This window comes from Mustela nigripes, chromosome 14 (assembly GCF_022355385.1).
Source record: "Mustela nigripes isolate SB6536 chromosome 14, MUSNIG.SB6536, whole genome shotgun sequence".
Taxonomy (NCBI): Eukaryota; Metazoa; Chordata; class Mammalia; order Carnivora; family Mustelidae; genus Mustela; species Mustela nigripes.
In genome coordinates, this window is record NC_081570.1 from 41,255,102 (window position 1) to 41,282,083 (window position 26,982).

The following is a 26,982-nucleotide window of genomic DNA, read 5'->3' on the forward strand; positions in this document are numbered from 1 at the left end:
AAAATAGATCTTTACTGAAGATCAAAAAATGAATATACACTTACTTTTTGACATTAAGAAATAAAACATGAGTTTAGGAATTATCCCAAAGAATTCCCAAATTAAAAAAAGACATAATTATAGACATGATTCACACCTGTTTCTCAGTGGTTTTCTTTCTGGCTTCTGCCCTCTCTTCTAATTCTTCTAATTCATTATCCTCAGTATCAAGATCATCATCATCATGTTCATCATCATCATCAAACTCCTCTTCATCATCAAAACCCTCTTCATCATCTTCTATTTCAGCTCCAGAATCCTCATCATCGTCGTCGTCATCATCATCATCATCGTCATCGTCTTCCTCTTCTTCCTCCTCCTCTTCTTCTTCTTCATCATCTGTTGCATCTCCTGTTTTACCTTCCATATTACTTAGGTCTGAAATCAAAAGTGCCTGCAAGCCATTCCGCAATTTGATGTATCTAAAGAAAGAAAAAAAATATCACAAAACATTTTGAGTCAGCTACTCTTCTTTTTTTTTATTAAAAGATTTTATTTATTTATTTGACAGAGAGAGATCACAAGTAGGCAGAGAGGCAGGTAGAGAGAGAGGAGGGGGGAAGCAGGCTCCCTGCTGAGCAGAGAGCCCAATGTGGGGCTCAATCTCAGGACCCTGATATCATGACCTGAGCCGAAGGCAGAGGCTTTAACCCACTGAGCCACCCAGGCGCCCCGAGTCAGCTACTCTTTACACACACCAACACAAATGATCATCTTAGCAGAATAAAAGAAAAAGTACAAAGGCAAGGGAAGCAAGGGCAAAAATGAACTATTGGGATTTCATCAAGATCAAAAGCTTTTGCACAGCAAAGGAAACAGTTAACAAAACCAAAAGACAACTGACAGAATGGAAGAAGATATTTGCAAACAACATATCAGATAAAGGGCTAGTGTCCAAAATTTATAAAGAACTTAGCAAACTCAACACCCAAAGAACAAATAATCCAATCAAGAAATGGGCAGAAGATATGAACAGACATTTCTGCAAAAAAGACATCCAGATGGCCAACACACACACATGAAAAAGTGCTCCACATCACTCGGCATCAGGGAAATACAAATCAAAACCAAAATGAGCTATCACCTCACACCAGTCAGAATGGCTAAAATTAACAAGTCAGAAATGACAGATGCTGGCAAGGATGCGGAGAAAGGGGAATCCTCCTACACTGTTGGTGGGAATGCAAGCTGGTGCAACCACTCTGGAAAACAGCATGGAGGTTCCTCAAAATGTTGAAAATAGAACTACCCTATGACCCAGCAATTGCACTACTGGGCATTTACCCTAAAGATACAAACGTAGTGATCCGAAGGGGGACATGCACCCGAATGTTTATAGCAGCAATGTCTACAATAGCCAAACTATGGAAAGAACTTAGATGTCCATCAACAGATGAATGGATAAAGAAGATGTGGTATATATACACAATGGAATACTATGCAGTCATCAAAAGAAATGAAATCTTGCCATTTGCGATGACGTGGATGGAACTAGAGGGTATCATGCTTAGCGAAATAAGTCAATCAGAGAAAGACAACTATCATATGATCTCCCTGATATGAGGAAGTAGAGATGCAACATGGAGGGTTAAGGGGGTAGGAGAAGAATGAATGAAACAAGATGGGATTGGAGGGAGACAAACCATAAATGACTCTTAATCTCAAAACAAACTGAGGGTTGCTGGTGGGAGGGGGGGTTGTAGAAGGGGGGTGGGGTTATGGACATCGGGGAGGGTATGTGCTATGGTGAGTGTTGTGAAGTGTGTAAACCTAGCAATTCACAGACCTGTACCCCTGGGGATAAAAATATATTATATGTTTACTAAAAATAAAAATAAAATAAATAAAATTTTAAAAAACCCAGCAGGCAATTTAAAAAAAAGTACATATACATACACACACCCTCAACACTATGTTTACATTAATAAAACTAGCTGTTTCTTCACAGGGGAAACCTCAAAAGCTAATCAGTTTCTGAGTAACTAAATAAAAAGAGACACTTGACTGTCTTTTTGATTTTGAACTATGAAAATACATTTACCTGTTCAAAAACCAAATTTTAGAACTTAAACAGATAACAAGCCCACAACTCAGCCTCCCTTACTATTTCTTTAATTTATAAGTACTTTACAAATATTTTATCATTCCAGATGACTCAACCTAACAGAAGCATATCACTCAATACACAGAGCAGCCAGGTCAGCTTAAATATTAAAGCAAAATTTCATATATTTAAACTCTGTTCCTTCCCTTTGGTACAATGTATTTGATATTTTATACCAGCTTCCAGAACTCCTTTAAGGACTAAAAAAAAAGTGACTAAAAAAAAAAAAAGTGACTACATCTTAAAGAAAACTAAATCCCACGGACTAGTAGCCTAGCAGGAAAATGACTATCATTCACTGTCTAGTAAAATATGATTCAATTAAGCCAGTACAATCCAGAATGATAGAGCTAAACATGGAATGTTAGAATGAAGGAAGCAATACAGAAAGCCCTTAAAGCAAGGTACATTTAACTTGAGATGAAACTTTCATCAAGATGAAAAAAGTTTGGAAATGACCTACTACTTAGGTCATTTGTAGTTCATAATGAACTACAGCTCAGTGAGTTGTTCTTTTATTTCTCTTCCCTTTCATTTACAACTAATTGGACTTCCATAGCTGAAAAAAACTGCATCTGCACAGCAAACCAGGAAGCCTGAGACATCCATTGATGTAACTCAAAGTGGGTAGAATGGGCCATGGAGAAGCTGTGGGAGCCAGTGTCAGCATGTCCAGCAAAAGAACAGCACAACGCTTCTGGCAGAAGTAGAGAGTCAAGGTGGTGGGTGGAGGTATGCCAGACGGCAAATTCTGGAGCTGGAGGGACTCACTGCACTGAGGAGTAACAGCAACGACTGCAGGGAAGGAAAGGAAAGGGGAAGTAGGCAAACAACCAGAACTGAAAGAGAATGTCTCCTGTTGTGGGTCCTGGGTTTAGGCAAAGAGACCGCCCACAGACTCCTGGAGGATTCTCCTACCAGGCTGTGGGGATATCCAAAGCCTCAAATGCTAAGTATATACTTCCTTCCTTCCTTCTACCCTTCCTTCCTTTCATCCTTCCTCCCTCCCTCCCTCCCTCCTCTTCAAATTATCTCTGGTGTACTCTAGTACCACCTTCTGGAAAACAAAAAGAAGGCTCCTAATTTACCAGCCTGTTAAACTGTTAAAATCAAAGTAAACAAAACCTTGCCTAAATAAGGTGTTTGCTACTTAAATGCTGCAGAAGAAGCACTTTCCAACAAACACCATCAAAAAGCATTTTATCACAAAAAGGAAATGACAATTTTCTAGCAACTGAACCCAAAGGCATAGAATATTGCAATCTATTTGATAAAGAATTCAAAATATAAAGAAATTCAACAAGCTACAAAAAACTCTGGCAATACAATGATCTCAGAAAGAAAATGAATGAACATAAGGAGTATTTTACCAAAGAGAGTGAAATTCTAAAAAATAAAACTAAAAATTCCAGAGCCAAATAAATCAATAAATCAGGTATGAGAATGCACTAGAAACTGAGCTGGAATGCACTAGAAACTGAGTTGGAAGACAGAATTAACAAGCTGGAAGATAGGAATCTAGAAATGATTCTGGTGGAAAAGAAGAGAGAACTAAGATTTTTTTTAAAAGAAGAAACCCAGTGGAAACTATTAAACTTCATTAGAAAAGCCAACATAAGAATAATGGATATTCCAGAAAAAGAGGAGAGAATGTAGGTAGCAATGAGTTTATTTAACAAAATAATAGATGACAACTTCCCAAACCTGGAAAAGGAACTGGATATACAAGTCCACAAAGTCAAAAGAACACCTTATTATCTCAATACAAAAAGACCTTCTCTAAAACACATTATATTAAATCTGTTGAGGGGCACCTGGCTGGCTCAGTCAATACAGAACACATGACACTTGATCTCAGGGTTGTGAGATTAAGCCTCATGTTTGGTGTATCAGTTATTTAAAAAAATAAAAACTTTTTTGGGTGCCTGGGTGGCTCAGTTGGTTGAGCAACTGCTCAGGTCATGATCCTGGAGTCCTGGCATCTCTGCCCGGATAGGGCTCCCTGCTGGGGAGGGGCTGCTTCTCCCTCTGACCTTCCCTTTCATGCTCACTCACTCTCATTCTCTCTCTCTCTCAAATAAATAAATAAATAAAATCTTTTTAAGATAAAAATAAAAAATAAAATCTTTATTAAAAATATCTTTAAAGGGGTATGCCTGGGTGGCTCAGTGGGTCAAAGTGCCTCTGCCTTTGGCTCAGGTCATGATCCCAGGGTCCTGGAATCGAGCCCACATCAGGGTCTCTGCTCCGCGGGGAGCCGGCTTCCTCCTCTCTCTCTGCCTACTTGTGATCTCTTGTATTTCTGTCAAATAAATAAAATCTTTAAAAAAAATTTTTTTTTAAATAGTAAAACTGTTGAAAGTCAAAAATGAAAAAAACTTAAAGAGACATTCTCTTTCAGTTCTGGTTGTTTGCCTACTTCCCTTTCCTTTGTTACAATGTAGCTATGGGAAAAGAAAGACAACCTACAAAGGAACCCACATTTGGCTATCAGCAGAAAATCTATAGACCAGGAGAGAATGGAATGACATATTCAAAATGTTGAAAGATAAAAACTGTCAGCCGAGAATACTTTGCTGAAGTTATCCTCTAGATATGAAAGAGAAAAGGCTTTCCCAGACAAAAAGCTAAGGCAGTTTACCACCACGAGACCCACTAGACCTGCCTTAAATGTCCAAAGGACCTCTTCAAGCTGACAAAAAGACATAAGTAAACTAAATCATAACTAAAGGTGATATGAAGAATTAAAAAACTACAATTCTTTCTTAGAATATGTTAAATTCTTAATTATAACATAAAAATTAAAGGAAAAGAGCATTAAAAATAACTACAGCTATTACAACTAAGTAAAAAAAAATTACAGCATATATCAAAAATACAAAAAGGGAACAGTAAAATGATGGAACCTTTAGAGACAAATGAAGATATACTGGTACCAGAGAAAAAGGACTATTTTTATCTATGAAATATTTTTTTCTTTCCTAATTAAGTTTTTATTGGTTGTTCAATTTGTACAATTCTTAACATATGTAACAGAAATCTAAAAACTCATGTAGTTGTGATTCTTTTCCAAGAGTTATTCCTGTGACCTGCCAGCTTAAAATCTGGAAGCTAATTTTCCTTAACAGTATATCAAGTACCAATTTCTTCACATGTTGATACACTGTTACATTGTTAAGTCCCATTAATTCACAATTTAATATCATATATACTACATACTCAAATTTTCAATCTTGCACAGCATATTAACAAAGTTACTAGAAAAACTGAATTACCAAAACCAAGATGTTACAGAGTACACAAAATTCTTACAGGGAAAGCTAAGATCAAGACTTAGAAAACAATTCAACCAAAAACAGGGGGATGAGAAGTAATTTAAAACGTTCAAGACATACTAAGTGCACAAGCATAATTTCATCAGACAAAATGGACTTCAAAATAGTCATTATATAATGATAAAGGTGTCAGTTCATTAAGAAGATATAACAATCATAAATATATATGCTCCCAACATATTTTGTTGCCCAACATTTTGTTGCTCAAGCAACAAAATATATTGTTGTGCCCGAGTTTAATGTCCAAGAGACCACCAAGAAGCCAAGCACCAATGCAATCACACGAGGGTTTATTCGACAAGCTTAAGCTTGGGCCCAAGTATACCTGACACAGCAGAGTAGGGACTTGGACCCCGAGCTTAGTTAAGGCAGGGGTATTTATGGGTTCCTGTTACTAAAGCAGGGTGGGAGTCTCTGGAACCAAAGCAGGGTGGGGCTTCCTGGAACTAAAGCAAAGTAGGGGAAAATTCAGCCCTTGGGCACAGGGGTCTGAGATGGCTGTACTTACGCTAAGGCTAAACCTGAGGTGGGATGGCCTTGATTTTCTCGGCCTCCACATTTCCCGGTGAACAATTTTGACCCTTAAATCTTTAAGGTTGTTGAAGGTAGAAGGTCTCATCTTCTATAACTTCTTCCTGCTGAGTAGGAGCGCAGAGTTGTCCCTACCTACTCAGGTCAATACTGATCAGTTGGGGAATGTATAGGGGAGTTATGAAAGACAGAGGCAGCTGAGCCAGGGGTTTAAATCAATCATTAAAGGAGAGAGGGACTGTTTAAAGTGCTAACCTAAGTAGGTCAGAATCCAAGAAATATTTTGTGATAATCTGGTACATCAAGATGGCTGCACTTATGTCAGGGCTAGATACGAGATTGGTACAGCCTTGTTTTTCTTGGCCTCCACAGTATCAGACAAATAACAACAAATCTTAAGGGGAAATTAGACAATACAATAATTATAGGAGAGGGGCGCCTGGGTGGCTCAGTGGGTTAAAGCCTCTACCTTCAGTTCAGGTCATGATCCCAGGGTCCTGTGAGCCAGCCCCGCATTGGGCTCTCTGCTCAATGGGGAGCCTGCTTCCTCCTCTCTCTCTCTCTGCCTGCCTCTCTGCCTACTTGTAATCTCTATCAAATAAATAAAATATTTTAAAAAATAATTATAGAATTCAATACCCCATTATCAACAATGAGTAGTTCGTCCAGACGGAAAATCACAGGAAATATTGGAATTGAACCACACTTAAGAACAAATGTATTAGGGTGCCTGGGTGACTGGATCAGTTAAGCGTCTGCCTCCAGCTCTAGTCATGATCCCAGGGTCCTGGGATGGAGCCCTGTGTTGGGCTCCTGCTTGGCAGGCAGCCCTCTCCCTGCCACTCTCCCTGCTTGTGCTTTCCCTCTCTCTCTCTGACACATACATAAATAAAATCTTAAAAAAAAAAAATAACAAATGTACTTAATAGACATACAAAATATTCCATCAAAATATAGTCCATTCCAGCAAAATATAGTCTTCTCAAGTGCACACAGAACATTTTCCAGGATAGGTTATATGATAGGCTACAAAACAAATCTTACCAAATTTGAGACTGAAATCATACCAAGTATCTTCTCTGACCACAATGGTATGAAACTAGGCATTGACAACAAAAGGAAAGTGAGAAGATCTACAAATATGAGGAAACTAAAAAAGACATATCTAAACAATTAGATCAAAGGAAAAATCGAAAGAGAAAAAAGATACCCCAACACAAATGAAAATGGAAATACAACATATCAATATTTGATACAGCAAAAGCAGTTCTTACAGGACAGTTTATAGCAATAAACACATGTTTTAAGAACTGCTCCTGTTAAGCACCACACCTGCATCTGGCTCAAGTCATGATCCCAGAGTCCTGGGATCAAGCCCTGTGTCAGGCTCCCTGCTCAGCAAAGAATCTGATTCTCCTTCTCCCTCTACACCTCCCCTCTTTGCATGTTCTCTCTCTCTCTCTCAAATAAATAAATAAAACCTTAAGAAAAAAAGAGCAGGGGCACCTGGGTGGCTCAGTGGATTAAAGCCATCATGATCCCAGGGTCCTGGGATCGAGCCCCATATCGGGCTCTCTGCTCAGCAGGGAGCCTGCTTTCTCCTCTCTCTCTCTGTCTGCCTCTCTGCCTACTTGTGATCTATCAAATAAATAAATAAAATCCTTAAAAAAAAAAAAAAAATGGAACTACATCAACCCAAGCGTCTATACAACCCATGAAACAACAATATGAAAGACAACCTAGAGGAGAAAATTTTTACAGACCACATATTGGGTAAGGAGTTAATATCCAAAATACATAAAGAACAGTCAAATTGGGGCGCCTGGGTGGCTCAGTGGGTTGAGCCGCTGCCTTCGGCTCGGGTCATGATCTCAGGGTCCTGGGATCAAGTCCGGCATCGGGCTCTCTGCTCAGCGGGGAGCCTGCTTCCCTCTCTCTCTCTCTGCCTGCCTCTCCGACTACTTGTGATTTCTCTCTGTCAAATAAATAAATAAAATCTTAAAAAAAAAAAAAAAAAGAACAGTCAAATTAATTAACAACAAAAACAATGAGTTAAAAATTGGGCAGAATTCAAGAGACACTTTTCCAAAGTGAACACCAAAATGACCAACAGACCATGAAAAGATGCTCAACATTAGAGTTATCCAGGAAATACAAATCCAAACCACAATAAGATATTAAATCACACCCGTTAGAAGAGCTATCATGAAGAAGACAAGAGACAACAGGTGCTGGTGAGAATGTGGTGAAAAGAAAACCCTTAAACATTGCTGGTAGGAATATAAACTGGTCCAACTACTATGAAAAACAATGTGGAGATTCCTCAAAAAATTAAAAATAGATCTACCGTGTGATTCAGCATTTATAACTATGCCTATTTTCTATGCTTATTCCAGCATTATTGATAGCCAAGATATGGAAACAACACAAATGCCCATCAATGGATGAATGGATTTTGGATAATGGATAAGGTAGATGTGGCATACATACACAATGGGTATATACACAGGGTCCTGGAATCAAGCCCCACATCAGGCTCTCTGCTCAATTAGGAGCCTGCTTCCCCTCTCTCTCTGCCTGCCTCTCTGCCTACTTGTGATCTCTGTCAAATAAATAAATAAAATCTTTAAATTAAAAAAAAAAAAAAGATGAGGGGCGTCTGGGTGGCTCAGTGGGTTAAGCCCACTGAGATCAGGTCATGATCTCAGGGTCCTGGGATCGAGCCCCATGTCGGGCTCTCTGCTCAGCAGGGAGCCTGCTTCCCTCTCTCTCTCTCTCTCTCTGCCTGCCTCTCTGCCTACTTGTGATCTCGTTGCAAATCTGTCAAATAAATAAATAAAATCTTTTAAAAAATAAATAAATAAATTTTAAAAATTAAAAAAAGATGAAAGACTGAACATACAGATATGTCTACTTTCAAAACAAAAATCACATGTAAATAACAAAAAATTTTTGTGATGATATTTTGTTTTGGTTTTATTTGAGAATAAAATCATGACAGACTCAGAAAATAGAAAAAGACACTGTTAGCAAATCAGAAATTTTCAGAAATTATTAGAAGACACAGGGTGCCTAATGGCTCCATTGGTTAAGCATTCAACTCTTGTTTTTGGCTCAGCTCATAGTCTCAGGGTTGTGAGATTGAGCCCTTCGTTGGGCTCCATGCTCAGCACAGAGTCTGCTTGAGATTTTCTCTCTCTCTCTCTTCCTCTGCCTTGCCCCCTACTTGCATGTGCTCTCTTTCTAAAATAAATAAAATACATCTTCTTAAAAAGTAGGTATTTTTTAAAATAATAAAATAAAACAGTACCCCATTCTCTATCCTCTTTTATTCTGACTTAACTTTTTGTTTCAATTTTTTAAAAATCATTTTTATTAACATATAATGTATTTTTTGTCCCGGGGGTACAGGTCTGTGAATCAAGAGGCTTACACACTTCACAGCATTCACCATAGCACATACCCTCCCTCCCCAACATCTGTAATCCAATCACCCTCTCCATACCACCCCACACACCCCCAGCAACCCTGTTTGTTTTGTGAGATTAAGAGTCTCTTTTTTGGTTTGTCTCCCTCCCAATCCCATCTTGCTTCATTTTTTCCATCCCTACAGCCCAACTCCCTACTCTGCCTCTCAAGTTCCTCATATCAGAGAGATTATATGATAACTGACTTTCTCAGATTGACTTATTTCACTCAGCATAATACCCTCTAGTTCCATCTACCTCATTGCAAATCTGTCTTTTTTCACACCATTTATTAATACTTGGCTCCTTCCTTCCTTCCTCCTTCCCTTCCTTTCTCCTTCCCTTCCTTTCTCTTGTCTGCACGTTTAAAATATTAGCTCTGAGGGCAGAGCAATTCTTTTTCTTCACAAACATACCACAGCACCAGAGACATTGTTTGGCACTTAGGAAACATTTAAGAAATATTTGTTGAATGAACAAAAGAAAGTTGATGCCTGATACATGATAGGTACTTAATATCTGCTAAATGAAAATTTAACACCTAACAGTATCACAGAAGAATTAAAAGGACAGAAATCAAATGTAGCAGTCATATACAGAGAGAGGAATACCATTCCAATTTTAGTATATGGGCTGCCGAAGCGAGCACCAGAGAGAGGAATAAAGGTAGAACAACAATGAAAAGAACTTCCATGCTTTATAATTTCTGTATACTCATAATTTCTATACTTTCCCAATCTTCTGTAATAAAAATGTTAATCATTTGTATAGTAAAAGTAATTTAATAAAAATCCAAAACCCACTAGTTAATAAAATAATAACACACAAAGCCCATAGCTTTATAGAGGGTTAATTTTTATAAATCAACATCAAATCCATTTAGAGACTCATAAAAAAAATGCTCTTTATCATCACTTATATTCAACATTGACTTGGAAGTCCTAATCAATGAAAATTATCCAAAATGTAAATAAATAAGGAAAAATATTGAAAGCTAAAACAATTCATTGCAAAATAAATGATTATGTAGAGAATGTAAGAATTTAGAAAAATGATGGGCGCCTGGGTGGCTCAGTGGATTAAGCTGCTGCCTTCGGCTCAGGTCATGATCTCAGGATCCTGGGATCGAGTACCGCTTCGGGCTCTCTGCTCAGCAGGGAGCCTGCTTCCCCCTCTCTCTCTCTGCCTGCCTCTCTGTCTACTGTGAACTCTCTCTGTCAAATAAATAAATAAAATCTTTAAGAAAAAAAAGAATTTAGAAAAATGAAACAAAAATATTAATACTAAAAAGTTCAGCAAAGTATTCAAATCAAGAACTAAAGACCAAAAAATCATTAACTTTTCAATATACCAAACATAACCAATTAAAATGAGATTTTTTTTTTAAAGATTTTACTTATTTATTCGACGAATAAATCATGAATAGGCAGAGAGGGAGGCAAGGAGAGGAGGAAGCAGGCTCCCCACTGAGCAGAGAGCCTGATGCGGGGCTTGATCCCAGGACCCTGAGACCATGACCTGAGCCAAAGGCAGAGGCTTTAACCCACTGAGCCCCCCAGGAACCCCTAAAATGAGATTTAAATATGAGATCCTATTCACAAAAGAACAGAAACTATAAAATACCTAAATATACACTTATTAACATTAGCTAATATATTAAATATGTGCACTTACAAGTCTTAAACATTTCATCCTCACAATAACCCCGATGAGTTATTACTCCCATTTCATGGATGAGGAAACTGAAACCCAAAAGGGTTTTTTTTTCATTTGCCCAAGCTTAGCAGAGACTAAACCTAAGTTGCGTGGCACTAGATCCCATCCTCTTCACTATTACTCGACACAATCAACATGAGGAAAACGAGCAAACTACAGACGAAAATAGAAGACCTGACTAGTCACACCATGCTGTTGAATGGAAACACCCAATATTGTAAGGATATAAATTCCTCTCCCAAATGAATCTCTAAATTCAAGGTGATTCCAACGTTAAAAAAAAAAAAAAAGATTTTTTATGGATCATGACATGCACACTTATTCCAAAATTCATGTGGAGAAGAATCACATAAATGGCAAGAACATTTTAAAAACAGAAAACAATGAGGGAACATGGCCTTACCACTTTTATAAAAATATGAATTTTTAAATCAATTGAAATCAAACTGTATACTTATACAGAAACACTTAAAGATCAATGAAAGGACATTCTAGAAACACCAATGTTTGTAATACTGTTGCAACACCATTTATGATTTATTAATGATGCTGAAACAACAGGAAAATTTACTTGAGGGGAACAAAAAAACAACAAACCTACTTCCTTAAACTCAACACATAAATTTCAGAGAGATTATGGAGCTAAAAGGAAAAAAAATGTTCTAAAAGTATTTTTTAAGTATTTAAGAGGAAATCTTGTTCAAATATTGGGGTGAAGTAAATCCGCTCAACAAAACACAAAATCCAGAAGTTTATAAAGGAAAAAGAAAGGAAACATTTTACTATATTCTGATTTAAAACTTTTCTAAAAGAAAGCATCATAAACAAAACCAAAGAGCAAATTGTATACAGGCATATCTCAAAGATACTGCAGGTTCAGTTCCAGACTGCCACAATAAAACAAATACAATAAAGCGAGTCAAAGGAACTTTTTGGTTTCCCTGTGTATATAACTTCATGTTTACCGTATACTGTTATCTATTATTATATCTAAAAAAAAGTACATACCTGAATTTAAAAGTACTTTATTGCTAAAAAATGGTAATCATCACCCAAGCTTTCAGTGAGGCAGAATCTTTTTGCTGGTGGAAGGTCTTGCTTTAATGTCCATGGCTTCTGCCTGATGAGGGTAGTGGTTGCTGGAAGGTGGGTTAGCTGAGGCAATTTCTTAAAGTAAGACAACAATGAAGTTGTCTCTGCATCAACTGACTCTTCCTTTCACAAACCATTTCTCTATAGCACACAATGCTCTTTGATATTTGATAGCATTTTATACACAGAATTTCTCTCAAAATTAAGAGTTAATCTTCTCAAACCCTGCTGGGGCTTAACCAACTAAGTTTTTACAATATTCTAAATCCTGTGTTGTCCTTTCAGCAATCTTCACAGCATCTTCACCAGGAGTACAGTCAAGAAACCACTTTCTTTGTTCATCCATAAGAAGCAACTCCTTATCCATTCAGGTTTTATCATGAGGTGGCAGCAATGCATTCCCACCTTCAGGCTCCACTTCTAGTTCTCTTCCTCTTTCCACCCTATCTGCAGTTCCTTCCTCCACAGAAATCTTAAATCCTTCAAAGTCATCCATGAGAGTTGGAATCAACTTCTTTCAAACTCCTGCTCTTGTATTTGCAAGGTAGTTTGACCTCTTCCCATGAGTCACAAATGTTCTCAATGACATCTAGAATAGTGAATTCTCTCCAGAAGGTTTTCAATTTACTTTGCCCAGATCCATCAGACGAATCACTACCTATGGTAGCTATAGCCTTAGAAAATTCATTTGTTAAATAAAGCTTACAAGTCAAAATTACTCCTTGATACATGGGCTGCAGAATGCGCACTGTGTTAGCATTCGTCTCATTGTACATCTGCATCAGAGCTCTTAGGTGACCAAGTGCATTGCCAATGAACAGTAATATTAAAGAAATTTTTTTTTCTAAGCAGTAAGTCTCAACAGTAGGTTTAAATATTCAGTAAGCCATGTTGTAAATAGACGTGCTATCGTCCAGGCTTTGTTGTTCTATTTATAGAGCAGAGGCAGAGTAGATTAAGAATTAATTCTTAAGGGACCTAGGATTTTCAGAAAGGTAACGGAGAACTGGCCTCAATTTAGAGTCAATAGCTGCCTTTAGCTCCTAACATGAGTCAGCCTGTCCTTTGAAGCCAAGCACTGACTCCTCCTCTCTAGCTATAAAAGTCCTAAATAGCATCTTCTTCCAATAGAAGGCTGTTTCATTTACACTGAAAATCTGTTTTTTAGTGTAGCCACCTTCCTTAATTCTCTCAACTGGATCTTCTGGATAACTTGTAGCTTCTACATCTTGCTGCTTCATCTTGTACTTTTTTTTTCAGGTATGAATGTATGTATGTATCTGTTTGTTTGTTTGTTTGTCTGAAAGAGAGTGAGTGAAAGAGAAAGCACAAGCAGGGGAGAGACAGAAGGAAAGAGAGAAGCAGACTCCCCTGCTGGGCAGGGAGCCTGGACAATGACACAGGGCTCAATCACAGGACCAGGAATCATGTAGAAGGCAGACACTTAACCAACTGAGCCACCAGGTGCCCCTTCACCTTGCACTTTTATCTTATGGAGACAGCTTCTTTCTTTAAACCTCATAAACCAACCTCTGCTCACTTCAAAATTTTCTTTTGCAGCTTCCTCGCCTCTCTCAGCCTTTATAAAACTGAAGAGAGTTAGGGCCTTATTCTGGATTAGGCTCTGATTTAAGGAAAAAATGTTTTATCCAGAATACTCAAATTTTCTACATAACAGGCTGTTTTTGCTTTCTTATCATTCTTATCATTTGTGTATTCACTGAAGTAGTACTTCTATTACATTCACAACTTGGCTACCTGGCTCAAAAAGTCTAGCTTTCAGTAACTAAAATTAATTGTTTCTAGCTTTTGATTTAAAGTGAGACACAGGGCTCCTCCTTTAACTTATACACTTAGAGATCACTGTAGAGAGATTAACTGACCTAATTTCAATATTGTTGTATCTCAGGGATCAGAAAAGCCCAAGTGGGAGGAGATGAGATAGGGGAATGACTAGTCAGTGGACCAATCAGAATGCACACAACATTCGACTAAGCTTGCCATCTTGTATGGCCACACTTTGTGGCCTTCTGAAACAATTACAATAGTAACATCAAAGATAACTGACCACAGACCACCATAATATAATAATAATGAAAAAGTCTGAAATACTGTGAGAATTACCAAGATGGGGCACAGAGACACAGAGGAGCATTTGCTAGAAAATGGTGCTGACAGACTTGCTTGACAAACAATAACCACAAACCTTCAATTTGTAAAAAATATGCAGTAGCGGGGAGGTGCAATAAAGCGAAGCATAGTAAAATAAGGTATGCCTTCACTGAGAGAAAAGATTAACAATATATAAAAGTTCTTTCACATTAATGAGCAAAGAAAGAAAACCAATGAAAACAGGTTTTTAAAAGGTATACAAACATCTCAAGAAAAAATACAAGACAGTCAAAAAATGAAACAATGCTAAAACTCACTAGAAATCAAAGATAATCAAATTAAAATATTTTTATTTTATAAATATAATTTATTATAAATATTTTTCATCCAGCAAATTAGCTAAGTAAATAAAATTAGTGTTATCCAATACTGACAAGGGGAGAGAATATTCTCACATACTGCTTATAAATCTCAACTGGTATAGTGTTTTTATACAGAAATATGATTATACCTTTTTTTAATGTAAACTCTGCATACCTTTAACCCAGTGATTTCATTTCTAGGTATCTCATGGAAATATTCACATACATGTACAAAGATATGTCCAGAGTATTCACTGAAGCAACGTTTGACAGAGAAAACTGGAAATCACCCACAGATAGAGGAATGTGCAAATAAATTATCCTATAGCCAGCCATTACACAGCATACTATACAGCCTTCAAGATCTCATTTTCATATATATAGAGAAAACAGTGACATAGGTTCCAGCCTTAAACTGCTATTTCTAGGCCTAGATAGATAGTGCTAAATCATTTTAGGTCAAAAGAGGATACTTGGATGCTAACTTTGTAACTACATAACTGGGTTGATACTTCCCCCCAAACCATGTAGCCTCAAATATTTATATGTATATAAGATATTGGTCTTTCTTTAAGAAAACTTCTCTTCGGGGCACCTGGGTGGCTCAGTGGGTTAAAGCCTCTGCCTTCAGAGGTCATGATCCCAGGGTCCTGGGATCGAGCCCCACATCGGGCTCTCTGCTTAGCAGAGAGCCTGCTTCCTCCTCTCTCTCTCTCTCTGCCTGCCTCTCTGCCTACGTGTAATCTCTGCCTGTCAAATAAATAAATAAATAATCTTAAAAAAAAAAAAAAGAAAGAAAGAAAGAAAACTTCTCTTCCTCTAGCTTATCTGTCCTCATTTATTTGGTTTCATTCTCCCATTGCTCCTATACTGACACAAAAGACCAAAGTAGATTTTTCAAACCATATCCAAGAATCAAGAGTACAGTATTGTTCTCTCTATAATAAAGTATACACCCACACATTTTTATTTGTTCCTTAATAAGCTACCTTTTTAAAAGAAACCCACTTTCAGTCACTAAAATTACCAGTTAAGAGCTCACATATTTAAATCCAAAAATAAAATACTTGAGACCACATGGTAGAGATGGGGAGGGTGATGACAAGTTACAAAGCTACAAAGTAAGCCCTCCCAGATACCCTCCTTTAACCTAAAGAGATTTAGTACTGTCTAGAACTGGAATTACCAATTTAAGTCTAGTGCCTTAGTCACTAATTACTCTACAGCACATTTGTAATTTTAGACAGCTCTGCAGTTTAAAACTGCAGTCCTGGCTCGAGAAATCAATAAAAGCATTAAGTATTATTATGCCCAAAAAAGCTCTAAAAAATCAAATCCCTAATGAATAAGTAAAATGTTAAAAAAAAAAAAAAAGAAAGAAAGAAAAAAAGAAATAGCAAAAACAAGGGAACAACCTAAATAACCAATGACAGTGGAATGGATGCAAAAACTGAGACATAATCATACAAGGGGATATGAAAATGAACAAACTATAGCTATACACTTACCACTGATGAATTAAAAAACAAAACAACAACAAAAAAAAACCTGTTTGGCACTGCCTATAATTCTAGGCCAGCTGCAGCTCTGAAGTTAAAACAGCCCACATACTAAAGCTGTATGACCTGCCTGAGTCAACTAAGGCCTTCTTGCCCAAGCTCCATCAGTTTAAAGCTACCATACAACAGTTAAAAAGAAGAACAACAACAAAACAAAACCCTGCATGATAAAACATAGTTCCTGCAAATATGCAAGCTCAAAAAACCCATATGCCTCTTTACTTGTTAAAACATAATACCAAGCCACCCCATTTAAGATTCACCAGAAACACATTTTGCTCCCCAAATGGCAGTCCTTCCCCATTTCCCAAGGTTCCTTCATTATGGAAGAGCTGTTCGGTTATTAAGTGTGACTGATCATTTTAATAATGGTCCAGGTGTTAACCTGGCTAATCTTCTTTCTCCCTACCCACTGAATCCAGGCTAGTTGTGTACATTTTGTCCTATACATTGCGGTGAAATTGATGAGTAAGTTCTGAAGTCTAGGCCTCAAGATGTCTTACAGCTTCGGCCGTTATTCTCTTAGGACTCAGCTGTCACATGAAGTAATACAAGCCACACTAAATAAAGAGATTGTGAGCAAAGAGAAGGCCCATTTTCTTGTTGTCCATACCAAGGCCCAAACATGTAACTAAAGCCATCCTAGGTACTCTCAGACCACCCAACCCACCAAATGAATGCAGTCATATAAGTGACCCGAGACACAAAAAGTGCCTAGTTAGTCCATAGAATTTTAAGAAATAATAAATCATTGTTGCTTTGAGTTACTTAAATTGTGAGGCAGATTTTTACACAGCAATATTAATATACTAGGAGAATGCAAATGGTTGAGCAATAACATTTCTGGATATATATTCAAATGAATATAAAGCAAGGACTCAAATAGTATTTGGAAATCAATGCTCACAGCAGCATTATTCACAATAGCTAAAGGCAGCAAACAACCCAATGTCTATCAACAGATGAATGGATAAACAAAATGTGGTATATACATACAATGGAATATTATTCCTTTAAAAAGGAAAGAAAAATCAGGATCCCTGGGTGGCTCAAGTTGGTAAAGCATCTGCCTTTGGCTCAGGTCATGATCCTAGAATCCTGGGATCAAGTCCCACATTGGGATCCTTGCTCAGTGGGGAGCCTGCTTCTCCCTCTGCTTGTGCGCTCTCTGACAAATAAATAAATAAAATCTTAGGAAGGAAGGAAGGAAATTCTGACATATGCTACAACATGGATGAATTCTGAATATATGCCAAATGATGTAAGCCAGATACAAAGGGACAAATATTGTATGATTTCACTTACATGAGTTACCTAGAGCAGTTATATTCACTGAAATAAAGTAGAATGATAGTTGCCAGGGGTTGGGAGGCAATATTTTCTTCCTTTCTTTTTCTTTTTTAGATTTTATTTATTTATTTGAGAGAGAGTGAAAGTAAGAGAGACCGCAAAGGCAGAGGAAGAAATAGACTCGCTGCTAAGCAGAGAGCCCAATTCAGGGCTTGAACCCAGGGCCCTGAGATCATGACATGAGCAGATGGCAGACATTTAACTGACTGAGCCACTCAGGCGCCCCTATAAGAATATTTTCAAAGAGGTTGAGAAAACACGAAGAACTACAACTGGAAGTGGAATCTAATACATACTAGTAATACTGTTGGTAAAAATTTGTGTAGAGCAGGGTGCCTGGGTGGCTCAGTCGTTAAGTGTCTGCCTTCAGCTCAGATTTTGATCTCAGGGTCCTGGGATCGAGCCCCGCATCGAGATCTCCTGTGCAGCAGGGAGCCTGCTTCCCCCCTCTCTCTCTGCCTGCGTCTCTGCCTACTTGTGATCTCTGTCAAATAAATTAAAAAAAAAAAAAAGAAATTGTGTGGAGCAGAAAAAGATTTAGTTGGACAAATTCACCTTTTGTGAGAGGTTTCAAAGCCTATGACTGACTATTCAGTCTTACTCATCTGCTAATGTACTTTAGAGAAAATATTTGAATCTATCATGTATTAGTGAAACAATAATATCATTTACTCTTATAGACTTTACAATGGTCAATTCCATGAATGTTTTTCAGAAACAGAAGCTAAGTATCTTGAATTACCTTACTATAGAGAGGTTTGATGGCTTAGCAATGGGAACATTTTATTGCAATTTTTTTAATTGCAATTTTTGAGTTTCAAGACAAGACTGAAATTTTTCTGAAAAAGAACAGCCTACAACCACTACTGTCAAAAACCAAATAGCTTGGAAATTAGCTTTTCCTGAAGATTCCATAGTGTTTCTTAATGAATTCAATCCTAAATTACAAAATAGCACTTAAGCAAAACATCTTATGGTAAAGTCATTTCAACAGCAACTAAGGTTATCTGAACCACCCATAATGGCAAGCTGCTTTATATACTTCTTATGCTGTCAAAGGTTAAAACAAGAAGCCCTATCTCCATTACCACACAAATTTGCAACAGTTACATTTTCCAAGCAAACTATAGTACCAACAACGTTTTTCAGACCTTGGTGTAAGCACAAAAGAAATTTCCCTATTTCAAAGTCCTTTTAACTGTACAAAGACTCCCAACTAATTGAGGAGTTTCCACCTAATTTTCAATCAGAAGTGAGGGGCACCTGGGTAGTTCAGTTGATTAAGCAACTGCCTTCAGCACAGGTAATGATCCTAGGATCATCCTGGGATCCAGCCCTGTACCTGTTCCCTGCTCAGCAAGGAGCCTGCTTCTTCCTCTCCCTCTGCAGCAACCCCCACTTATGCTTTCCAGCTCTTCTCCGTTAAATAAATAAATAAAATCATTTTTTAAAAAGGTGAAACATTAATATTTGTGGGAAAGGATGCACATCCAATACAAAAGGTTTTCAAACAAAGGAGATTCTCTTTAATTACGCTTTAAAAATATGATTAATCTAAAAGGTAATGACATGCTAAAGAGCAAAAATATCACAAGAATCTGAAAGAATTCTGTAAATAAATGCCTCCCAAACAATGAATATGCTAAATTAAAAGCACATACTCAATGGACTGACATCAATATTTGACAGGACCTGTCATGATGAAAACACATTTTCAAAGATGAAATATGTAAAGTCTCATTACAAACCAGTATTAACAGATGAACAGTCACAATCAACTTTGATAATGAGAAACACTGAATCCCCCCTAAAAAAGTTATCCCAATAAAAAGAATTCTACTCTTCTCACTAGTTTATATGTATTATCAAAAAAGTACTATTACAGGGTACATGGGTGGCTCAGTCAGTTAAGGGTCTGCCTTCGGCTCAGGTCATCATCTCTAGGTCCTGGGACTGAACCCCACATCAGGCTCCTGCAAGTCTGTTTCTCTCTCTCTCTCTCCCTTAGCCCCTTCTCCTTGCTCATTTTTTCGCTCTCTCTCTCTCAAATACATAATTATTTTTAAGGACTATTACTATATTTTGAACTTAATAAAAATTTTATTTAAAATTTGCAGAAATCTAAAAAAATTGCAGAAATTTTTCTTCCTTGTTATAAAAGTACATACATGTCTTTAATTTTGCCTCTTGACGGCCAAAACCTAACAAAAATGTTTGTTATGTAGCACTTTACAGAAAACATTTGGTGACTTCTGAGATATAGACTTCAAAAGGTGTGCTTGGACAACAGTTGTATGTATTTTTTCTTTTTAAAGATTTTATTTATTTATTTTAGAGAGAGAGAGAGACCACAAGTAGGCAGAGAGGCAGGCAGAGAGAGAAGGGGAAGCAGGCATCCTCGCCGAGCAAAGAGCTTGATGCGGGGCTCAATCCCAGGACCCTGAGATCATGACCTGATCTGAAGGCAGAGGCTTAACCCACTGAGCCAGGTGCCCTGGTTGTATGTATTTTTATACAATAGTAATAAAATTAGGTCCATAGCCAAATATAAAAAACTGTAAAACTTCTAGAAGAAAATAAATCAGATGAAAAAAGCATAAACCATAAAGATGAAAAAACCTGATTAAATTTTGAGACTTTATAAACAAAGGGTGAAGAAAAGCTATATAGACTTAGAGAATATATTTGCAACTCATATAACCAATAAAGGATTCAAAATATATAAAGAATTCTTAAAAGTCAATTTTCTTCTTCTTTTTTTTTTTTAAGATGTTATTCATTTATTTGACAGAGAGAGACAGCAAGAGAAGGAATACAAGCAGGGGGAGTGGAGGCGGGGGGTTGAGAAGGCATCCCACCAAGCAGCAAGCCCAATGAAGTGCTTGATCCCAAGACCCTGGGATCATGACCCAAGCCAAAGGCAGATGCTTAACGACTGAGCCACCCAGGTGCCCTGCAAGTCCATTTTAAAGAGGAAAAGAAAAAAACACCCTCCCCCCAAAATAGGCAGTTCATAAAAGGAGAAATCCAAGGCCAGGAAACATGAAATAATGCTTGATCTTATTAGTAATAAGAGAAAATGCAAACAAAAGGACTTTTTAGAAGAGATAAATAGCCACCTGAGTGGCTCAGTCAGGTTGAGGATCTGACTCTTAATTTCTGCTCAAGTCATGATTGCAGGCTCATAAGACTGAGCCCCTTACTGGGCTCTGCACAGGGAATGGAGTCCACTTAAAATTCTCTCTCTCCCTTTGCCCCTCCCACTCCACTCGTGCTCACACACCTGCTCTCTAAAGAAAGAAAGAAAGAAAGGAAGAAAGGAAGAAAAGAAAGAAAAGAAAAATGTTTCCTACAGATCAGATTCTCAATAATTTTTAAATCTAACAATATCAAGAGTTGGTAGAAAGGTACAGGAGGAACCCTTATGCTCTATTGGCATAAATGTAAAATAGTACAGTTAGAAGAGTACTTTGGCAACATCTAGTTAAAAATGAGTTGTTTCGGGGCACCTGGGTGGCTCAGTGGGTTAAAGCCTCTGCCTTCAGCTCAGGTCATGATTTCAGGGTCCTGGGATCAAGCCCCACATCGGGGTCTCTGCTCAGCAGGGAGCCTGCTTCTCCCCCTTCTCCCTGCCTGCCTCTCTGCCTACTTGTGATCTCTCTCTGTCAAATAAGTAAATAAAATCTTTAAAAAAAAATTAGTTGTTTCAATTATTAATATACAAACTCTCAAATGTGTACCCAAGGAGTCATGTATAAAATGTTCACTGAACACTGGGAACAAGTTAAATGTCCAACTATCAGAGAGAAGATAAATAGTGGCATAATCATTTAAAAAAAAAAAAAACCAGAAAACTGGGAATAAGCTAAACAACCAGTAATAGGAAAATAGAAAAATTATGATGTACTCATACAAGATATTATTAAACAGCATTTAACAGAGTATTATACTTATTAGCACTGACAAATCTCAAAAGCAATGTTAAACCCAAAAAAAAAAAAAGGTTATGAGACATTACTATGACAACTTCTTTTTATATGTCTTAGGTGCCTGGTGGCTCATTGGGTTAAGTATCTGCCTTTGGCTCGGGTCATGATCCCAGGATTCTGAAATCAAGCCCTGCTTGTCCCTCTGCCTCCACCTCTGGATTGTGTGCTCTCTTTCTCAGACAAATAAAATGTTAAAAAAAAAAAAAAATTTTTTTTAACTGAAACAAAAGTGAGAAATAAAATTTAAAAAAAAAAAAAAAAAAGATTGAAAAATGTAACTTTATATAACAATCAGGCCGGAGGAGAAAAAGATGGAGTCAGGGATGTAAGCAAGACTATGAGACCGGCACTAATAATCTAAGCACTGGGGATACAGCAGTGAAGAAAACAAACTCCTTGTTCTCAAAAACTGGTAAATATATAGTATATCAAATGGCAATAAGTGTTATGAAGAAACATAGCCGTAAGAAAGGGTATAGGGATTGAAAACCCTTGTTACTTTATATAGGGTGCTATTTAAAGCCAATGAAACTGAATGAGATAACACAGAGAGCAAAGGAAAACAGGGAAAAGAAGAAGTCTGAGGACTGAGGCCTCAGCACTCCAAAATTTGGAGGTCAAGGAGATAAGGAGGAATCCTCATATGGAGGAATCTTTGAATGAAGCAGAAAGAGAAGTAGAACAGTACTGATTGACCTGGGAGCCATCTGAAAAAAGCATTTCAAGAAAAGAATGATTAACCATGTCATACGATACTGAAAGGCCAAGTAAGGTAAGAACTTGAGAACTAACCAACTGTAAAGGATACTGGTGATCTTGAAAACAGCTATTTTGATACAGCAATAATGGCAAAAGACCACTCTGAGTTCAAGAAATAATGTGAGTGCTGGGGCACCTGGGTGGCTCAGTGGGTTAAAGCCTCAGCCTTCGGCTCAGGTCATAATCTCAGGGTCCTGGGATAGAGCCCAATATCGGGCTCTCTGCTCAGCAGGGAGCCTGCTTCTTCTTCTCTCTCTGCTCAGCGGGGAGTCTGCTTCCTCCTCTCTCTTTCTGCCTGCCTCTCTGCCTACTTGTGATCTCTCTCTGTCAAATAAATAAATAAAATCTTTAAAAAATATATAATGAGAATAAATAAACTGCAAATTTCAAATATAGACCATTTTTTTTAAAGATTTATTTATGAGAGAGATAGAGCATACAGATATACATGCATGAATAGGGGAAGGGCAGAGGAAGAAATTCTTCAAGCAGACTCCCTGCTGAACATGAAGCTCCACTCGATCCCACAATCCCTGAGATCATGACCTGCGCCAAAACCATGAGCTGGAGGCTCAACTGACTGAGCCACCCAGATGCCCCAAATACAGACAATTCTTATAACAAGCTTTGCTATAAAGAAAACCAAGAAACTTGAGTAGCTGGAAGGGTGTAACTCAGAGGGGATATGGAATAATATCTTTTCCCTGAAGACAGGAATAATAAAACATATTTGTGTACTCAAAGAAATGATCCAGTGAAGGGGGAAAATGGATGATGCAAAATGAAAGGGGGAAAATTGTTAGAATAATTGATGGTAGTATCAATAAAGGGGATGGGTAGTGCAAAAATGGAGCAATGGGTCTTAAACACAGACATGTGACTTATGAGTAACAGAGGAAAAGGCATGTAAGATTCTAAGAGACAAAGATTTCAGAATAAGGGGGAAAGATAAATTTAACTTATAAAAATATAAGACAGCTTCAAAAAAATTGCTATGGGGTACATAAAGGAGTAAATAACTCAAATGTGGGAGGGTAGGACTGAAGGAAGAGTCAGAAAGGATTCACAAGGGGCATCTGACTGGCTCAGTCAGGACAGCATGCAACTCTTGGTCACAAAGATTACATACATACATACATAAAAGGACTCACAAAGGAGGTAATGCTTCAACTCACAAGGCAAACATGACCAAAGAGTACAGTGTGGCAAGAGAAAGAGTACAAAACAGCACAACAGAAGACAGAGCTAGGAAGAAACCAAAAATTGAGGGGCTCGGAGCTTATCTGCCCTGTTAAGAAGTCTGCTTGGAAGGAACCAAATGAGAGAACACAATCCATTTATACTAATCAGTATCTGTACCTGCTCAGAATATGTTTTCACAGAACAAATTTTAGGCTATCATGTAATAAGAACACTATCTAATAGGGTTAAATAGGGATTAAATGAGGTAATCTACATAAACTCCTTAGAACAGGACCTAGTACATAGTAACCAACAAATAGTTATTATTTAGTAATAATAAGCAACAAATAGTAAGCAACAAATACAATTATTTACTAATAACTCAACAAATACAGTTATTAGTATTAGGAGAAGCAGTATTACTGTTGGTTTCAGTAATAAAAATACCCTATAAACACCTCTCCAAAGGACCAAGTTAACTTTTCAAACTACAGTCTACTTCCAAACCTTTTTAAAACAGTTAAATTCTGGTCCAACCATGTAATTGAGCCCTTCCAGCCACCACCTCCCCACCCCAATACTAGAAAGAACTACAATAAAGGGCCTTTAATCTACTCAACTTCTTGTGAGTTGCACTGACTTCACTCTGGGAAACAGTATGAATATGAGGTCTATGTTAGAGTGGAAGTCCCAGAATAAACCAATCTTCTTGCCTACCAGGTCTCCCATTTAGAAAATATCCTTTAAACAGACCAGATCACCAGAGGTTACCCTACATACCTAGCAAATTCATTATGATTGGGTTCACTCCCAAAAGACTCTGTAGGGAATAAACAGGCTTCTTAGGTAAAGAAAATTTGACAATCTATCTTTTAAAATAGTAATGATTAAATTACAGTATTATCATATACCTACACAATGGACCACTAGGCAGACAAAGTATATTGAGAAACAATAAGAAAATGTTCATGACCATTTTTTTTAAATGTATATCAAAACAGTATGGTACTGGGGCGCCTGGGTGGCTCAGTGGGTTAAGCCGCTGCCTTCGGCTCGGGTCATGATCTTAGGGTCCTGGGATCGAGCCCCGCATCGGGCTCTCTGCTCAGCAGGGAGCCTGCTTCCTCCTCTCTCTGCCTGCCGCTCTGCCTACTTGTGATCTCTGTCAGATAAATAAATAAAATATTAAAAAAAAAAACAATATGGTACTGGCACAAAACAGACACATTGATCAATGGAATAGAATTGAGAGCCCAGAAATAAACCAATACACACTTACATGATTATGACAAAGAAGGCAAAAATATACAATGAGGAAAAGACAGTCTCTTCAATAAATGGTGGTAGAAAAACTGGACAGCTACATACAAAAGAATGGAACTTAACCACTTTTTTTCACCATACACAAAAATAAACTCAGAATGGATTAAAAACCTAAATGTAAGACCTAAAACCATAAAACTCCCAAAAGAAAACACAAGCAGTAATCTCTTGCACAGCAACCTTAGCAATACTTTTCTGGATATGTTTACTTAGGTAAGGGATAACAAAAGCAAAAATAAATGGGGACCGTATCAAACTAAAAAGCTTTTGCAGAGAATGAAGCCATCAACAAAATGAAAAGGCAACCTCCTGAATGGGAGAACGGATTTGCAAAAGATATATTGAATAAGGGGTTAACACCCAAAATAGAGAACTCATACAAGTCAACACCAAAATATAATCTGATTAAAAATGGGCAGATGACCTGAATAGACATGTTTCCAAAGAAAACATACACATGACCAACAGAAACATGAAAAGATGCTTACTAATCACAAATCAAAACCCAATGATAAACCACCTTACACCAGTCCGAATAGCTAAAGACAAGAAGTAACGAGTCAAGGATGTGGAGAAAAGGGAGTTGTTGTGCACTGTTAGTGTGTGTAAACTGGTGCAATCACTACGGAAAACAGTATAGAGGTTCCCCAAAAACTAAAAATGCAATACCATAGGATCCAGCAATTCCACTTCTGGGTATTTACCCAAGAAAAAATGAAACCACTAATTCAAAAAGATATACACACCCCTATATTTACTGCAATTTTACTTACAACAGCCAAGATATGGAAGGAACCTAAATACCCACTGAGAAATGAATGGATAAAGATGTGGTGTACATACACATGGAATATTAACTCAGTCATGAAAAAGAATGAAATCTTGCCATTTGTGAAAACATGGGTGGAACCACAGGAGTATACTAAGTGAAATAAGTCAGAGAAAGACAAATACCATATGACTTCACTTACATAAGGAATCTGTACAACAAAACAACAACAGAGAAAACAGACTCATAAAGAACAACTACTGATCACCAGACGGGAGATTGAAGAGGGACAGGTAAAATAGGTAAAGGAAATTAAGAGGTATAAACTTCCAGTTATAAAATAAATAAGTCACAGGGAAGAAAAATACACCATTGGGAATACAGTAAATAATACTGCAACAATTTTGTGTGGTGATTTATCATGATGAGCATATGACAACAGATAATTTGCAAATCATTTTGTTGTACACCTGAAACTTATATGTCAAGTATACTTCAATTAAATATATATATATATATACACACACACATATATATACACACACATACACACACAAATTATAAATGCATAGGAATAAAGGTTATAAAAATACAGTTACAAATGGTTAACACTAAATGGAATGATTAAAGGGATTTTTTAAAATTTTCTTTTCACTATCTAAATTTCCTACAATGACCATATAATAACTTTTATTTACTGACTGATCTTTTCTCATTATTAAAAAGGAAATAAAACAACTCAAATTCCTCTCATCTTTCCCTAGAGAAATAAGCTTACTATCATTCCTATCTCCATACATATCTAAACATAAAAAATTGTATTTTAGGTAAACATATAATGGGAGGTGTTATTTTTTCCTTTTAAAAATGGAATTATAGGGCACCTGGGTGGCTCAGTGGGTTGAGCCCCTGCCTTCAGCTCAGGTCATGATCCCAGGGTCCTGGGATTGAGTCCCGAATCGGGCTCTCTACTCAGCAGGGGGCCTGCATCCCTCTCTCTCTCTCTGTCTGCCTCTCTGCCTACTTGTGATCTCTCTCTCTCTCTGTCAAATAAATAAATAAAATATTTTAAAAAAATGGAATTATACAATGTATTTTGGGTAGCAACCAGCTGTTTTCATTCAACAATAAAACACAGGACATCTTTCCATTTTAATATATAAAACCATCTCTTTTTTTTTTTTTTAAGATTTTATTTATTTATCAGAGAGAGAGAAGGGGAGAGAGTGAGCACAGGCAGACAGATTGGCAAGCAGAGGCAGAGGGAGAAGCAGGCTCCCTGCTGAGCAAGGA

At 37.4% G+C, this 26,982-nt stretch overlaps 1 protein-coding gene across 1 annotated transcript in view; it reads right to left on the minus strand.

Annotated features, from left to right (window-relative positions):
* NRDC (nardilysin convertase) overlaps window positions 1–26,982 on the minus strand; it is a 106,317-nt gene that overhangs the window by 72,141 nt on the left and 7,194 nt on the right. The window contains exon 2 of the mRNA XM_059374714.1: window positions 137–461. Coding sequence (XP_059230697.1) covers window positions 137–461 — 325 coding nt within the window. The remainder of the gene's footprint in view (window positions 1–136; window positions 462–26,982) is intronic.